Source organism: Leopardus geoffroyi, chromosome B2, assembly GCF_018350155.1.
Source record: "Leopardus geoffroyi isolate Oge1 chromosome B2, O.geoffroyi_Oge1_pat1.0, whole genome shotgun sequence".
NCBI lineage: Eukaryota > Metazoa > Chordata > Mammalia > Carnivora > Felidae > Leopardus > Leopardus geoffroyi.
Window position 1 is genome coordinate 29,669,183 of NC_059332.1, and position 17,897 is coordinate 29,687,079.

Genomic DNA, 17,897 nt, shown 5'->3' on the forward strand with positions numbered 1-17,897 from the left:
CCTTGGCCCTTCTCTGCCAAAAGAATGGAAAACTTTGTGGGCTCCAGTCAGCTAGGTGAGAGATGGCTCAGGTGTTTACCCTGCCCTGAGGTCTCCCAAGGATCAGATGCAAGCCCCAGGCCTTGCCATTCTACACCTTCATCCAGCTCCCAAATTCTCTTTCCCCAGGGACCTGTGTATCTATCCTCACCCCCAATGGTTGTGCTTCTAGGAGGAAGAGGACCTTGGGATTGTTCACCTGGGCCTCCTTCCTTTGCGAAAGGTCTGAGCTAGAGATGGACTTGGGACTGAAAGATTGGTCCCAAGTCTGGGAAGAGCCTGAGAGCCAGGTAGGGGAATCCTCAGCCTCTCACTCACTCTCCCCCACCCCCCAATGTTTCCTGGGATCAGGTTGGGAGAGGTCAATCCCTTGGGGACAGCTTGATGACCTCTCCCTGGAGATGGAGATCCTGGGGTTGGTGGAAATACTAACATACCTGGCTCTCCTGAGACTTATAATCAGCCTCAGAGCCTTTATTTATTTTTTTAATTTTAATTGTGTTTTTTAATTTGAGAGGAGGGGAGAGGGACAGTGGGAGAGAGAGAGACAGAGAGAGAGACAGAGAGAGAGAGATTGAATCTGAAGCAGGCTCCACACTTAAGCGGAGAGGTCGATCCCACGATCCTGGAACCATGACCTGAGCCAAAATCAAGAGTCGGATGCTCAATCACTGAGCACCTCAGGTGATGCAAGCCTCAGAGCCTTTAAAGAGCAGGGGAAATAGATCTGGAAAGGCACACACCATCAGGCACCATGGACGCACCTGGGTGCTATTCCTGGGCCTGCAGGAATACCAACCTCTGAAAAGGGTTGTTAGGGTAAAGAGGTGGCCTTTGGAGTTGGCCAGCTCTTCTAATCCCATCACTTCATTTTTCTTCTTCCAACAATAGCTCAGCTGACCTCATCAGGAAACAGCATCTGGAGGCATACTGACAACCTCTGAGAGTCCCTCAGGTTCTGGAGATACCTCTGTCAGTCTCCCCACCGTCTCTGCCAGTCTCCTATTTCTGAGGATATCTCTCTGTTGGTCTCTCCACTGTCTCTGCTGGTATCCCTACCATCTCTGCCAATCTCCCTACCATCTCTGAGAAGATCTCTGTCAGTCTCCCCACCATGTCTACCAGTCTCCCCACTGTCTCTGGGTAGAACTCTGCCGATCTCTTCACGTTCTTTGCAAGTTTTTCAACAGTTTCTTCACCTTCTGGGAGTTTTCCAAGTAGTTCTCAGATTTCAGCTACAACCATTTCTGGGAGCACTACAGTAACATTCTCAGTGTTGCTAGGTGATATTTCTATTTCTCAATCTATCTCTAGAGGGCTTTTTAGCTTGGCCTGTAGCTCTGGGCGGGGGCTTCCTGTGCTCAGCCACGTGTAAGTCAACAGTTCCCCAAAATCTCATTGAAGCAGTGCCCTGGGCTTGGTGGCTATACAAAGCACCCCCTCCAACCCCACCCCTGCTTTTCAATTCATAAACTTTTTCTCTTACAGTTAGTGTCTTTTGTATCCTACCTAAGACTTTTTTTTTTGCCTACTTTAAAGTCATAAACATATTCTCTTATGCATGCTTCTGGAAGCTTTCTTATTTGGGCTTTGAAATTTAAGCCTATGATTTGTCTTCGATTAATTTCTGTGTATGGAGTAAGGTAGAGGTCGGTTCATTTTCTCCCTGTATGGATAACCAGTTGCCTCAGAGCCATTTATTTCAAAGACCCTCCCTCTCTGCCCACCATTGAGTTGTGTGAGTATCTTTATCAAAAGGCCGGTGAGCATATACATGTGGGTCTATTTCTGGACTCTATTCTGTTCCTCTTTTTTTTTTTTAAGTTTATTTCTTTCTTTTGAGAGAGAGGAAGAGTGTGGGAGTTTACATGTGCACATGAGTGGGGGAGGGGCAGAGAGAGAGAGAGAGAGAGAGAGAGAATCCCAAGAAGGCTCTTTGCTGTCAGTGCAGAGCCTGATGTGGGGCTCAAACCCACAAACTGTGAGATCATGACCTGAGCTGAAACCAAGAGTTGGACACTTAACCAACTGAGCCACCCAGGCGCCCCTTTTCTGTTCTTCTGTGTCTATTTTTAGGTCAGTGCCACAGTACTTAATGACCTCAGCTTTGTAGCGAGTTTCAAGATCTGGTAGTTTAAGTCTTTTACTTTTGTTTTGTTTTGAGATTTCTCAGCCATTCTCAGTCCTCATTTTCATAGAATTAGCTTATCGATTTATACCAACAACTCGCTAGGATTTTTATTTTATTTTATTTTATTTTATTTTATTTTATTTTATTTTTAATGTTTATTTATTTTTGAGAGAGAGAGAGACAGAGCGTGAGCAGGGGAAGGGCAGAGAGAGAGAGGGAGAAACAGTATGCTCTGAGCTGTCAGCACAGAGCGAAATGCAGGACTCAAACTCAGGAACAACGAGATCATGACCTGAGCAAATTTTAGATGCTGAACAAACTGAGCCACCCAGGTGCCCCTATAAGTCGCTAGGATTTTGATTGAGGGAACACTGAATGTAATTTCTACTTCTGCTCTCACTTCTGATATCTTCTGGCCATTTTTTCTCTCTTCCCTTCTAGGATCTGCATCCCTCACGACAGCCCCTGGAACGGCTCCCATTGGGTCTGGCCTTCCACATAGCTAGCACGGCTGTCTCAGGAGGCTCCACTCCCATAATGGCTGGAGTGGCCACCACGTGCCCCGAGCTCAGAATCCTGACCAGTAAGGCGCTCTTACTTGCATTGGGCCATTTACCAGTAAAGATGATGGTTGGGCCCATTCTCTCTTACTCTTCTGCAGCCAGCTCTGGCTCCTGGAGGGGAGTACAGGCATTCATTAGTGCCTGATTTCAACTGTGTTTTGAGTATGTCTGATGATGTTTCCAGTTCTTAACGGGGTTACGGTGCTCCCTTGAGCTTCTGGTCACACCAATAGCCAGATGTCTGTTACCTGATTGCTTCCTTGAAAAGTTTTCAACTTCCTTTCTCATGGCTTTGATCTTTCTGGTGTAAGAAACATCCCCTCCAAGGATCCTGTTCCCCTTCCTCCCTCTTTTTCCTTCTCCTCTCCCTTCCATTCCCAGCAGGGATGGCATGGGCAGCTTCCCCCCCCCACCCCCACTCCCCAGTAGCTAAAGGCAGGAAATTAAGGGAGGAAAGACAGGGGAGGAGGCTCAGGCCACTTTCCCAGTGGGAAAGACTGGGGTTCAGAAGAAGGAGAGAGGCCCACCTGGGCATCCTCATAGTAGAGACATTGCAGAGTGAGATATATATGACAACAGAGCTGGAGATATGGAGGAAGGTTCAGAAAGATGGAAAGATGTGGATGTCAGTGATGTGGATGTCAGTACCTGTCAGTGACCAAGTAGGGATGGGGTACTATCATTTCACTTGAAGAGGGATGCTGAGAACCTGAGTTGTCAAGGAGAGGGAGCAGCCCATGGGGAGAGCTGAGGGCTGGGAAGCACATTCCTGGGGCCTTCAGTTGACCCACCCTCTCCATGGTCTCTCAGGCCTGCCAGTTCTGGAAGGAGATGAGTGTGGGGTGTGGTAGTGGCTCCGTGACCCCTTATGACTGCCACCACAGGGACACCAGCCACTACCCTGTCAAATGAAGGGGTGGGGCCGGGATGGTAGAGTATCCCTCTCCCTTCAACCTTCCTTCTTCCTCTCCAAAACAGACTCATTCTCAGACTCAGCCTTCCCATTCAGTTAGCTGGGACCATTTCCTATGGGTGGATTCCTGGGGCCACCAGCCCATCCAGGTCTCCTTCACCAACAGTATAAGGGGATCAGTCACCAAGTAGGAGGCTGAGGTTCTGGTCTGGGTCCTGCCACCAGCCTGCCATTTGGACCTAACTTCTCTGAAGCAGTTTTCTCAGCTGCAGAAGGAAGGACCAGGGCTAGCTGGTCTCCAGGAGTCTTCTAGCCTTCATGAAGTCTAGGTCTGGGCAGTTGGAACCTTTGTCCTTCACCCTTTCTTCCCATTCCCACCCTCTTCCTTAGAGAGCCTCATTAGCTAGGGATACTTTGGACATCCCATGTGCAGGATGGGGAAGCTCTCCCTTCACAGCTCCTTCCATATGAAGCCCCTTTGGGCTGGCTCCTGGCCCTCCCAACACCTCTAGTCCTCTCACTTTGAGACAGGCGAGGAGTCTTGCTCTGTGATGCCTCCTTAGGCCACTCTGAGTGGATGAAGGACACAATTCTTGCTAAATAAAACACCACCCCCTCCACTTGTCTCCTAGTCATTGTGTATTTGTCAAAGCACATGTGCTTTGCCATTATGCAGGTACCGACCAAGTCTGGTCTCCTGCTTACCAGGTGTGTGACCTTGGGCAAGTCACTCCCCTAATCTGAGACTGTTTATTCTCATGGGTAAAATGAAGCTAACATTGCTAATCTCATAGGTTATAAGAAGGTAAGGTGTTTAGCATATTCTTTGGCACATAGAAATGCTCAAACGTTAGAAATTAGTAGGATTATTTTGTGACTAACCCCTCAGCCTCTAACTCAGACACAACAACCTCTACTCACACTAAGAGATCAACCTGAGCCTCTACTTACCCCCTAGTTTCTCTAACCCAGATGCATGGGTCCTCTGGAGGAAGTTGTGGCTAAAAGAGAAGGGCGGATGTTTATTTATGCAACTAAAGCAGAGATTGTGAATCTCAGCACCACTGACGTTGGGCTGGAGAGTTCTTTGTTGCGGGTTGGGGGCTGTCCTGCGCATTATGTATTATGTTGAATAGTACCTCTGGCCTCTATCCACTAGAGGCTAGTGACACCCCCTCCAAGTTGTGACAAGAATATCTCTAGGGACACCTGGGTGGCTCAGTTGGCTGAGCGTCTGACTCTTGATTTTGGCTCAGGTCATGATCCCAGGGTTGTGGGATCAAGCCCCATGTCAGGCTCCACGCTTAGCATGGAGCCTTCTTGAGGTATTCTCTCTCTCTCTCTCTCTCTCTCTCTCTCTCTCTTTCACTCTGTCCCTCTCACTTACTCCCACTCTCTCTTTCTAAAATAAAATTAAAAAACAAAAAAAAAGAATATCTTCGGACTCTCCCAAATGTTTGCTGGGGGAGCAAAACTGTCCCTCTCTGTTGAGAACCACTCTCCTAGAGGCCTAGGTTCCTGGGGGAAAGGGTGGGGCTGGGGACTAATGGAAAAGGGAGTTGTTAGTCACTCTGGGTCCAGATGGAGCTACAGGGGAAGGCCTGTTGCTGCCTTAGTTCCTCCATCTTTCAGGGTGCATTGCCAGGGAGGCAGGCCACCCAGTTCTGAGTAATCAGTCTTTGGCCTGACTCCATGAAGCCTCATTAATTTCCCATTAATTACATTAAGGAGAAGTTGGCCTGTTCTCTTCTCACTCATTCCAGCCCTGCCTAGGGCTTAGGGACAAGTCACACCAAGTAATAAGAACAATTCATATGTTCTCCCAAAGTGTCTCTCTGGTCCTCCCATGAGCCCCACTGCCCTGAGCCCCTGGCTTCTTGACCTTTAGATCTTGACCCTCTCCACTCCTTCAGCCTGCTCCACTTCCCCCAGAAAGGCAGCAGACGGTCCAGACACCCACTCTGTATAGCCGAGTAGTAAGTGCTTACTGATTGTCTACTGTGTGCCAGGCACTATCTCAGGTGACGGGGAAAGCAGCAGTGGTCAAGACAAAGACCTTGCCTGCAGGGTGCTTACTTTCCATGAGAGGAGACACACTGTGAACAAATTGAGTGAGCCATAAAGAGGTGGTGACTTGGACACCTGGACGCATGACTTTCTCCTTGGCCCCAGTAGTCCGTCCCCCACAACTCCAGCCCCAGGTACTGCCACTTGGAAGTCCAGTGAATGAATTTTGACAGTCTTCTGAACTAACGCTTGCTCTAGGCAAGGAATCAGGAGGAGGGAAAGAGGAAGACTCCAGGAGATTCTAGAAGTGAGATGTCTGCATTTCTATATAGGGGTGATAGGGGCTTGGAGGCAAAGTGATGGCTGCTGGGCTGATGTGGGAGAGGAGAGAAGGGGTGGGCTGAAGGCAGAGCCCCTGTACACCAAGCATCTCTACCAAAGAACTCAGCCTCTGTTCCCATCTGCGTCCCTGGTGAGGTGTGTGATGTTGGGTCCTGGGCTTCTGTATCAGTCTTGTAGCTTGTCTCTGTCACTGTCCCCACTGTATCCACATCTTGTGTCATCTCTGGACATCTGGAAGCACCTGTCTCTGCAGTAGTGGACCATGTGAGGTCTTTCCGCTTCTTTGCTCTTTCACCTGATACTCATGGATGACTCCACCCATGGCAAAAAGAGTGACCATGTGTGAATAAGGGGTGTGGAAAACAGGGCTGACACGAGAGAAGTGGAAGGGCAAATGTGAAGCTGGAGAACCATAATGTGAATCTCCTCCCAGAACCTGAGCACCCAATCACCCCCCCATCTGCCTCACCCATCAGAGCCCAGTCCTTTTAGAACCCAGCAATACGCTCCCTATCTCCTCAGAGCCCTGGAGGCTGCCCCCACCCAGTCTCCTCTCCCTCTGCTGGGGCTGGGTCAGGAGTCTGCCTACTCTGTGTTCCTTTTCCCAGATCCCACCCATTCAGCAGGCGCCCAGGTGCTTGGCTCTGTGACACAGCAGTTGCGGTCTCCTGTTATCAGGGCACCCTTGTGGGGTGGGGCGGTTCCATTTGCTTAAGGTTGAGACCTGGGGGGCCCCAGCCCTCATGACGTCAAACATGGACCCATTTAAGCTGAGAGGACCCCAGCCCATGGTCCCAAGCAGCTGTCCAACTCCATCATGGCCCAGCCAGCCCACTGCATCCGCTCCACCTTTGGCCTCCACTGTTGCCTCATCTTCCTTTTAGCTTCTCAGGAGGCAGGTAAGATGCCTTCAGAGGCAAAGGGGTTACCATAACACAAGGAGGCAGAAGACAAAGAGGAATTGTTTCTTAGCATTTGTAGGGTTGAATGACCAATCATAGAAATGAATAGCAGGTGAATGTGTGGTGGGAAGGGATGTGGGTATAGGGTTGTTGCATACAGTTGCCTAGGGTGTTCACTGCTTAAGGTTACTGTCTAAGGAGCAGGTAGGAGATGAAATCCAGCCTGTGCTCTGCTTCTCAAGACATAGCCTGCAAAGCTGCACCCACGCACAGAGGGGCTGTTTCCAGTTTACATAAAGACACTGTACAGGCCAGCAGTCTTGGGTAGACAGCAGTGGGGCCTGACATTCGCTGAGCATCTGTTATGTTCAAGGAACTCACGTGCTCACACTACTTCATCTCATTTCATCTCCTCAAATCTCCTGAGATGGTTCATATTGCACTTTATAGAGAGGAGAGCATGATGCAGAGGAAGTGAAGGGACTTGTCCAAAGTCATGAAGTTAGAGGGTGGCAAGCAGGGATTCTGCCATTCCACATTGCCTGCTGCCCTCATGGGCCCAAGGTGCATTTCTCTTCCAAGAGCCCTGTTCTATGCCAATCTTGGTTCTATTCTGGACTCTGGCCCATTTAGTTAGTCAGGGCTTTCCTACATTTATAAGCTTAGAAGAATGTCATCTGGCTAATACCAGTAGATGACGCGTACCAGGCATTTACTATGTGCTAGGCATTGTTCTAGGCACTTTGTTCACATTTACTTATTTGATCCTCATAGCAACTCGATAAGGTGTGCATGATTTTGTCCCCATTCTACAGTTGGGAAACATTCCAGAGCTTCAGTGAGAAAAAGTATGTGGAAAAGTTTAATGAGCACAACAGAACCTACAAGTTAAAGTGAAATCACCAAATTAGTTCACTTAGTTAAGAAGTAGTTCTATGACTGACCCCAGGGAGCGGAGAGGTGAAACACAGGAGAAGTCTGGAGGGGACCTGGGTGATTCAAAGGAGGGTCTTCACAAGGTAGACACACACAAATAAATTCAGAGAGATGCAATGTGCTGGATAGGGTCATCCATGGCAACGATGTTGATGATTGCAAACCAGGACCCAGAAAGTTGTGAATCTGGATGTTGCAGACAGTATTTAGGGTAGGGCAGGCAGCAGCTTCTTCTTCTAATAGTATTTGACAGAGGGTGATATTGGAGGAAATTTCTCCTTCCTTGAGCTCAGGTCATGTTGGGGCCAGTGGGGATGGGAGCGAGGGGAACAAGTGGATGGTGGCTGGCAGGGGCAGGGGCTGAGGAATCTTCGAGCTGCCTCTGCTAGGCTCAGCAGTGCATTCTGTTTGTGCTCTGACTTGTACCTCTCTCCCTATCTCAATGGTCTGGGGACAGAGGCACCAGAGCCATCCTCAGCCTCCCAATCCTGGGTCTCTTCTCTCCTCCTTCCTGTCATGCTGCTATCCCACCTGCTGCTCTCTGCCACCTTCTGTTGTGCTGCTGCCCAGGAAGAAGGATCTGTAGGTACAAAGCAGAAGGGAATGAAGCATGAGACAACTCCATACACATTAACTTTTGAGGAAGATTTGCTCTAGGGCACAGGCAGATGCAGGGCAGACTTGAGATCTGAATTCCAGAATAGGACACTCTGGGCTCTGTGGGTTTTGTCTGGGGAGATGGCTGCTAGAGTTTGCCTGGGTGGAATGGAGGAGAGGGCTGGGAGGAGGGCCAGGGCAGTGGACACTCAGATCCTGTAGAGAAGAGCAAGTGGGTGATAGGTAGGGAGGGTGTGAGACTGGGATAAGGTTGGGGTGGGGTGAGGGTGGAACTGGAATGTGAGGCTGATGGGGCACATGACTATGTCCAGCAGGCAGTGAGGCCAAGGTAGAGAGGGAAAGTGTGATGACTGAGGTGGATGAATACCTTTAGTACACAGTTCTGACCCCTCCCCATCATTTATGCACAGGATTAGTCAATCCCCAGATTCAGATAACTGGGTCTTAGAATCCCAGAGTCTGTGGCATGCAGTTGTAGAACCAGAGGTGCAGAAAGTAGATTAAATCATCTCTGAGGGGAGCACAAATGGGGTCTTGGAGCAAGTCTAAAAAGGATGTCTTGTTTTTCCTCTAATAAATGTTATTTTATGTAACTTATTTGACAGAAATATGCTCATTATAGAAACTGGAAAACTGAAAAAAAATGAGAAAGAAAAATAAAATATAATAGTCCCCAGTTACTCATGCAGGCAACCATTTGAGTATATTTCTCTTTAGTCTGTTTTACTCTGAGTTTTAGGCCATGTACTGAGCTTGTGTTCTATAGACATTTAAAGCATTTACCCGTATTATTGCAAATGGAGTAAGCCATTTTCTAGGGGCAGGACACCAAGAAACACCAGATACACTCTTTTGGGTGAAGCTGCTCTGATGGAGACCCTGCATCATGAATCACTTAGCATGATAAGTGAGAATGAAACATGTTGAACAGACCTTTGGAATTACACGTAGTTTTGATGTGGGATTTTTTTCATTCTTTAATCCAGGCTGAGCATCCATCTTCAGTGTCTTGTGCTAAAGCCAGAGTTTCCTCTCCGCCTATGTATCAGTGACCAAAAAAGTTATTTTGGGGCCATTATTGTAGTTGGCAAAATGAATATTCATGGTAAAAACTTCCTAGGGAACTAAAATTGCTACTGGGGAGAAAAGATGGTCATCTCATCTTGGGGCGGGGGGGGGGGGGGCAGTGCAGTTAGTCACTGATTTGCTCCATGGCTGAACTCAGAACCAAGGAATCCTTTGAGCTTCAACTCAAGACTTAATAACTAATGGTTCCACAATTGTGTGATGTAGATCTGGAATTCTAAGATCTAGTTATCTGAATCTCTTTATTGACTATATAGGCCCTGGGGTTAAATGACAACCAGTATCCCAGAACTGGTGGGCTGTAGGTCTTCTTTTAACATCTCAGGGGCTCAATTACTTCATGTGGCAGAAATTACCCTTTGGTTTTCCAACTTATGGAGGTCACAGTTATATATGCTTTTTTACTTAGTGTGCATAATGAGAGGTTGTTGGCACTGCTTCTGAAGAGTTTTCATCAGTCTTAAGATATTGTTAATCACCCATTCAACAAATATGTATGAAGTGCTTCCTGTGGGCCAGACATTGTTCTAAGCTGGAGACATAGCGATGAATGAAACAATTAAAAATCCCTGCCATTGTGGGAAGTATTTATTATAAATAGAAAATGATGAGTGTCATGTTGATAAAACACAGCCAGGGGAAATGGCCCAGGAATATGGGGCTGCCCTTTGGACGAGGTGGTCAAGGCAGGCCTCAGAGGTATGTGAAGCAGATGGGACAGGAGAGATACCTGGGGCTGTAGAAGGCCACAGGCTCAGGCTCCCCTTACTACCAGGAGAACAAGGCAAAGCATGAGACTGTTTGAAAGACTATAATTCAGATTCAACAAATGCTTTAAATAATCTATGCTTAGGCTGGTGCAGTTGACATCATTGTTATTTACAGTTGAGGACATGGATATTCTGAATATTTAAGTGACCCAAGCAAGTGTGCAAAGCTGGTGAGGGACAGAGCCTGAACTCTAATCTTGTCCTCTGATTCTTTAAAGCCAGTGGAATTTGCCACTGTACTGCTACTGTTCATTTATTCACTTTCTGGATATTTACTCATCCCCTATCACATTTAACAGCATCTGGGGTTTAGTGAGAAGCCTGACTTTGCCAATTATTTCATCACTTTGAACTTCCTTTTCTCACCTATAAAATAGTAAGATCATATGCTTGTCTCACAGGTTTGTGGTGAAGATTAAATAAACAAATGTATAGACAGCATCCTTTAGGCGTTCCACAAGTGCCAGTGTTCTTCCTTTCCCAACAGCTGGGCTGAACTATAGTTTGTGTAGTGTAGTCTTAACCAGTAGGAGCCTCGGTCTGGGAACCCAGAATATGTGTTCAAACTCTAGCTCAACTTTTGACTTGGAGAGTATCCTTGGGGAGATTATTCATTCTCTCTGAACCTTGTTTCCTCATCTATAAAAAGGGGGAGAATAACAAATAGTTCTCAATTTCAAAGGGCTGTTGTGAAAAGTAAATGAGTTAATACATTCATAAGACCTGCCTGTCTCATAGTAAGTGTGCAAGAAAGGTTGGCCATTGCTGTTGCTGTGGGATTGTGTGCAAGTCACCATTCCTCTTGGGTGAAACTTGAAACTCAAGTTTTCTTGGCTGTAAAATAGGGAGGTTAATAGCTTGTAACGCTTCTAAAGAGACACATTTTTCTTTCAAGAGGGCAACCTTCATCTATCCAGATAGCTTTAGGTGTGTGAAGAGGGGAGGCCAGTGGGGAACCATAGGGTTGAGTCATCTCATCTACTTCTCTGCATCCAGGCCAAACTTTAACACTAAAATGAAAGTCTCCCATCTCCTTCCTCTATCCATCCTCCATTCCTCTTCTTATCCTCCTCCCATTCATCATCTATGTCTACTTTTGGGGAGCTGGGAGATCAGTGACCCTAGAAGAGAATCCAGAAAGAGAATGTCTGTAAGGCAACCACCTGAGCTTTTGGCTCAGAAAAGGTGCCCAATGAATAGTAGCTATCATTGGTATTGCTGCTGAGAGAACCAAGGAATGGAACTAACATAGCGAAGTGAGGGCCTGAAAATTCAGCCATCCTTTCTCTCCCTAACCTCAATTCCCATAAGAGACTTGGGACCCTCATCCCCTTCTTGTCCCACCCATATTTTTTCAAAGAGTTCCCCGGGCCTCTACTCTTCTTGGCAGCAAGGAGGTGGGTGGATTTTGTTTCTTTGTGATTGGGAATGGATCCAGGTTCTGGTTGCCACCTTGAGCTAACAGACTGGAAATCTCAGTTACGTAACAACACTATCTCCCTCACTCTTTGGCGATCTCCTGACTAGGTATCAGAGACATCTCCTCTGTCCCCGTTGGTTGTTTTTTTTCCACGTAATTAAGGCCCATATCTGTTTATTGATAGAGGTGTTTTCTCTCACACCCTGTCCTTAAACACAGTCAGTCCCTTCTACAATTCAGCTGCCTCATTCACTCATCTCAGGACCCCCAAGCAGACATCTTTTTCTTTCAAGCGGGCAAACTTCATCTATCCCAGATAGCTTTAGGCGTGTGAAGAGAGGGGTGTCCAGTGGGGGACCATAGGGTTGAGTCATCTCATCTACTTCTCTACATCCAAACCAAACTTTAACACCAAAATGAAGTCTTCCATATCCTTCCTCTATCCATCTTCCATTCCTCTTTTTATCCTCCTCCTATTCATCACCTGTGTTTACTTATTAATCCTATGGCAAGTTCTGCCAGAAGTCTTACTTCAGTCTGTTACACAATTACATTTGAGATGGAGCTGGAATGTTATGGAAAGATGGAGATTCTGATATTTGTTCCCTTTCCTCTCAGCCCTGTCATGGAAAGGGAACTCCATTTCATAAGTATATAAACTCTAAAGGAGCATTTGTGGAACAAAATACCCTCAATATCTGATCTCAAAATCTTGTGATTTGATAGGTAGGGCAGGAAGTAGAGGTTGATAGGCACACAAATAACTGTAAGGTTGGGTTGAAGCAGGAAAGGGTATTAATAAAGAATTTTTTGAGCATTGAGATGAAACTAGATCTTATATGCTTGGAAGGATCTGGAAAGATGCCATAAAGCCAGAAAGGTCTGAATTTCAGAACTGAGGAGTGGAAGTGGAGAAGAGGTGAAGTGGCATTCTTGCTGAAGGCACAACCTGAACAAAGGTCCAGAGACTAGAGGAGAGAATGGGGATTTTAAGTCATAGTATTTTGAGGATACTGGCTGGGGAGATATATCTAGGGTAATAAAGGGACCCTTAGAGGGAGAGGTGGGCAGAGAAACAAGGAAGAAAATAATGGAAGTTTCTTATTTGCCTCTTTTCCTTCACAGGTGCTATCACATTTCAAGAACTTCAGAAAACTGGTGATTCCCTAGCATCTGATAATTTGTTCCCTCCTACTTCAGGCTTTGTTGATAGTGCACCCCCTGATCATACTGCTCTTCAGTCAAGCCATAGCCCTCTAGACCTCACTAAATCTACAGAAACTCATAATCTAAAACGCAATTGCAACACTACACACCATCTCAAGCCGATTTACAAACACATAGGTAATTCCCAAAACTCTACAAGTCATCATGAAGTTCTTCCTACTTCTGAAAAAACCCCGAGCAATCAAGGAAGAGACCCAAATGTTCGGAATGGACGGTCTATTGATCCTACTGACTCTACTAACACACATAAAGGATCGTCTGGTGTAAAATATCCAACCTCAGCACCCAAGATCAAAACAACTTGCCTTAAGTTCAAATCAGCTATAGGAACAGATAAAAGTGTGACATCTTTGAGAAACATTACTTCAGAGAGTAAAAGCGCTACTTCACAGAAGACCATAAATCCTGTCCACAACTCAGGAAATTCGGAGAGCAAAAAAATACCTATGTATTCCTCAGGCAAAAGCACAACAGCCCCATCAGATGAGGTTACAAGAACCCCACGAAGGTCAGAAAGAGCTGGAGATCATACAATAGCTGCTAATCTCAGAACTACAGTTGCCTCAGGCACAACAATGATGAAGACTACGGGACGTATAAACAGGACATCAGCCATTGAAAAGACCACACAAATACCAGCAACACTTAGAGAACATAGACACAGCACCATATCAGCTCATATAAATATCACAAAATCACTAGAAAACTCACTAGAACATGGAAAAGTAGTCACATTGCCTTATGAGAAGACTCCGGGAGTCCCAACGGAATCTACAAAATATGGAGAAGAGACTACATCAACCAATAAGAAAACCACACTAACCCCCCAAAAGTCCAAGAAACATGGACAGAACACCACTCCGGACAGCAGAAGGACCACAAGAGCCCCAGAAGGGCCCACTGACTATGGTGAGAAGACAACCCCCGCCAATGGGAAGACCATGAGAGCCCCAGCAGGGCCCAAGGACCATGAGAAGACCACCCCAGCCAACAGGGAGGTCACGAGATCCGTGGAAGGGCCTAAGAATCATGAGAAGAAGACCACTACAGTCAACGGGAAGACCACAAATGCCCCAGAAAGCCCCAAGGGTCATGGGGAGAAGACTACATCAGCCAACGGGATGATCACAAGAACCCTAGAAGGGCCCAAGGACTATGGGGAGAAGACCACCCCAGCCAATGGGAAGACCATGAGAGCCCCATCAGGGTTCAAGGACCATGAGAAGATCACCCCAGCCAACAAGGAAATCACAAGATCCCCGGAAGGGCCTAAGGATCATGAGAAGAAGACCACTACAGTCAACAGGAAGATCACAAGTGCCCCAGAAGGCCCCAAGGGACATGATGAGAAGACTACATCAGCCAGTGGGGTGACCACAAGTGTCCCAGAAGGCCCCAAGGAATATGGGAAGAAAACCACGAGAACCCTAGAAGGGCCCAAGGGCTCTGGTGAGAAGACAACGCCAGCTAATGGGAAGACCACGGGAGCCCCAGAAGGGCCTGAGAACCATGGGGGTAAGACCACTAGAGTCCTAGAAGGGATCAAAGACTATGGTGAGAAGACAACCCTAGCCAATGGGAAGACCATGAGTGCCCCAGAAGGGCCCAAGGACCACGGGAAGACCACCCCAGCCAACAGGGAGACCACAAGAGCCCTGGAAGGTCCCAAACATCATGGGGAGAAGACCACCACAGTCAACAGGAAGACCACTAGAGCCCTAGGGGGGTCCAACGACCATAAGGAGAAGACCACCCTGGCCAATGGTAAGACCACAAGAGTCCCAGAAGGGTCCAAGGATGATGGGGGTAAGACCACCAGAGCCCTACAAGGGTCCAAGGACCATAGGGAGAAGAACACAACAGTCAATGGGATGACCACAAGAGCCCCAGAAGGCCCCAAGGACCATGGGGAGAAGACCACCAGAGCCCTAAAAGGGCCCAAGGACCAGAGGGAGAAGACCACCCCAGCCAACGGGAAGACCACAAGAGCTCCAGAAGGGCCCAGGAACCACGGGGAGAAGACTACACTGGCCAATGGGATGACCACGAGAGCCCCAGAAGTTCCTACAGACCATGGGGAGAAAACTACCCCAACCAACAGGGAGACCACAAGAGCCCCAGAAGGGCCCAAGGACAATGGGGAGAAAACAACACTGGCCAATAGGATGACCACGAGAGCCCCAGAAGGCCCCAAGGACCATGAGGGGAAGACCACTAGAGCCCTAGAAGAGCCCAAGAACCATGGGGAGAAGAACACAACGGTCAATGGGAAGACCACAAGAGCCCCAGGAATTCCCACAGACCATGGGGAGAAGATAATCTCAGCCAACAGCAATACCACAAGAGCCCCAGAGAGGCCCAAAGAACATGTAGAAAATGCCACTCCAGCCAATAAGAAGACAACAAGAACTCAAGCCAAATCTATAAAACATGGAGTAAAGGCCACATTGGCCACTGAGACCACAAAACCCCCAAGAAAACCTAAAGAAAGTGTAGGAAAAAACACAGCTTCCACAGCGACTATAAGACCTCCATTCAATGTCACAGGAGACAAATCTGTCACTAATACCTCTCCTGGTTCAAATAAAACTGATGTTACCCATGGGGTACCCATTGGTTCTTTTACACTCACCACATCTCACATAGAGCTGAGTTCCATCATGTCAGAAGCCCCAGGCAACCAAAACCATCCATATAAGAACAAAGATGGCTCACAGGGAGGTCTTCGTGCTGGAGGAATGAGGGAGAATGATTCATTCCCTGCATGGGCCATAGTTATTGTGGTCCTGGTGGCTGTGATTCTCTTCCTGGTGTTCCTTGGCCTTATCTTCTTGGTAAGGGGCAGGGATGCTACAGGGGAGTGAACCCATGAGACAGGGAGTTGATGAGAGATTATGGATCTGAACAAGAGGCAGTAATTAGCCCAGGAAAAGAGGCATGGTGGGAGGATGGTAATAAAGGGGTAGTGGTGGTGAAAACTTTGGGGAAGGACAATAGATGCATGAGGCATAAACAGTGGCATTGAAGAAAAGTCTGTGGCTGAGAGAAAAGGAAATAGAATAGGGAAAAACTGGGGGCTGGAGATAGAATCTGGGATATGAGAACAGGGAATATCAGGAGAGGGAAAATTGGACAGAGGAGGGAATTGGAGATGAAGTCTGGGACTTAGTGCATGGGATCTGGGGCTGGAATAAGGATCAAGGTTTGGGTGGAATCTTGGGAAAGAAGGAAGCTAAATGGCTAGGATCAGGGAGAATAGAATTGAAGGGTTATGGGTATTGAGGAAAGCAAGTGGCATGGCAGATGAAACTCATTCCTCCTTTCTCCTAATCACAGATTGCCTGTACGATGAAAACACGCCGTGCACTGGTCCAGAACACAGAGGACAATGACCCAGAGGATGATGGGGGCCCTAATTCCTACCCAGTCTACCTGATGGAGCAGCAGACTCTTGGCAAGGGCCAGATCCCTTCCCCACGGTGATCCTTCAGAAAGGTCCCAGCTCTTCCATGCCCTTCCTAAAATGAGGAATTAGACTCACCATTCCTATTTCCTGGACACCAGGAAGGGCAGAGTACTGGCAGTTAACAGCATTAACTCTTCATCAGCTGTGTTCTTATTGAAACTGGTCAAGGGATGAGGTGATAAGCAAGAAGGAGAAGCAAGAAGGGAGATAAAGAAGAAAGAATGAATAATGCAAGTGTTCTCTGCAGAAGATGGTGGTCTTGGAATGAAAACATGTTTGATGGACACATGGGGTAGACACCAACATAGGACACTGAGTCTTGGGAGGAGCAGCATGACTAAAGGAAGTTTGGGGGCTTTAGAAAGCAATGCCCCATATCTGACTGTGAGTTGGAGATTGAGGACAGAGTTCCTGGGTGTCAGGACCAATATATAATATTTCCATGTACTATTACTTAGATTTTGTGTATAAGCAGGCTCGTCTTTGACTTCCCAGGACACTTGCCTACCTCCTTTTTAAAATGAAAAAAGTAGAATCTGAGAAGAAAAGAGAACTTATTTCCTTCACCCTCTCTATACCAAGGAGAAAGGAAAATTCCAGAAAAGATCATAAATGTCTCTCATCCAGATGGTTCTTCCCTCTTCCTTCTGAATCCTTTAGTTTTTTCTAAATGTCTACAGTAGACATCCTGCTGGTCTGGCTTTCTGGGTTGTGGGTGGCACAGAGGGAGGGATTTTTGTGTGGTCTGCAGTCTTATCCATTTATCCCCATTTCAGACTGTCCCTGATGGTGTTCCCCACTCATTATTTATTTTCCTGTCAGTTCTACCAAAAGCCAGTCCAGGCTTTTTCCTGGAAGAGTCACTTGCCTTCTCCACTGCCCCCATTCTCTCTCTACTCACACTTTCACCCCAGATTTTAATATTCCCCCTTGTAGGCATATCATCTGTATTTTCTCTCCAATTTATTAAAGCCCTTTCACCTATTACTGATTTGGCATAGTGGAAAGAATGAACAGATAATAGATAGCTTCCTATCTATTGGTCTTTTTATAATAAAGTAGAAAATATTTGTAAAGTAAGTACACCATAATTATTGAACTGTCAGTTGGGAGAAGCCTTGACTAGTGTTCCTGACTCTGGCTGTGACCTTACATATGACCTTGAGCAGCAGTGGCTAGAGAACAGGAATTCTTTAGAGTGTCATGGAAAATTAGGCTGAATTTCTACTGCTCCTAAAATGAGTCACTCCTGGATTTAGATAGGAGCCAGCCTGAGTTCCTGCTGGGCCCATCTGCATGGTGCAAAAGCAGGAGAAAATGTGTTCATTAATAAGCCAGTATTTCCATGTACCTATTATAAAATCTGTTGAGCATTATAAATATAAGATATAGTTACCACCTGAGACACAAATATAGGGAAATTAAATACATAATTCAGTAAGAGTTCTCACAAGGCAGTACTACACAGAATAAAGCA

At 46.9% G+C, this 17,897-nt stretch overlaps 1 protein-coding gene across 1 annotated transcript; it reads left to right on the forward strand.

The window, feature by feature from the left end:
• Positions 1–5,948: 5,948 nt before the first annotated feature.
• Positions 5,949–17,500, forward strand: MUCL3 (mucin like 3). The gene is made up of 3 exons (XM_045500664.1): positions 5,949–6,894; positions 12,853–15,788; positions 16,291–17,500. The coding sequence occupies exons 1-3, from the start codon at positions 6,813–6,815 to the stop codon at positions 16,435–16,437; spliced, it is 3,165 nt and encodes a 1,054-aa protein (XP_045356620.1). The 5' UTR covers positions 5,949–6,812; the 3' UTR covers positions 16,438–17,500.
• Positions 17,501–17,897: the final 397 nt, after the last annotated feature.

Coding starts and splice junctions, on each gene's coding strand:
- MUCL3 (XM_045500664.1), top strand. CDS start 6,813: ATGGCCCAGCCAGCCCACTGCATCCGCTCCACCTTTGGCCTCCACTGT. Junction 6,895..12,852: donor TTTAGCTTCTCAGGAGGCAG/GTAAGATGCCTT, acceptor TTTCCTTCACAG/GTGCTATCACATTTCAAGAA. Junction 15,789..16,290: donor TCCTTGGCCTTATCTTCTTG/GTAAGGGGCAGG, acceptor TCCTAATCACAG/ATTGCCTGTACGATGAAAAC.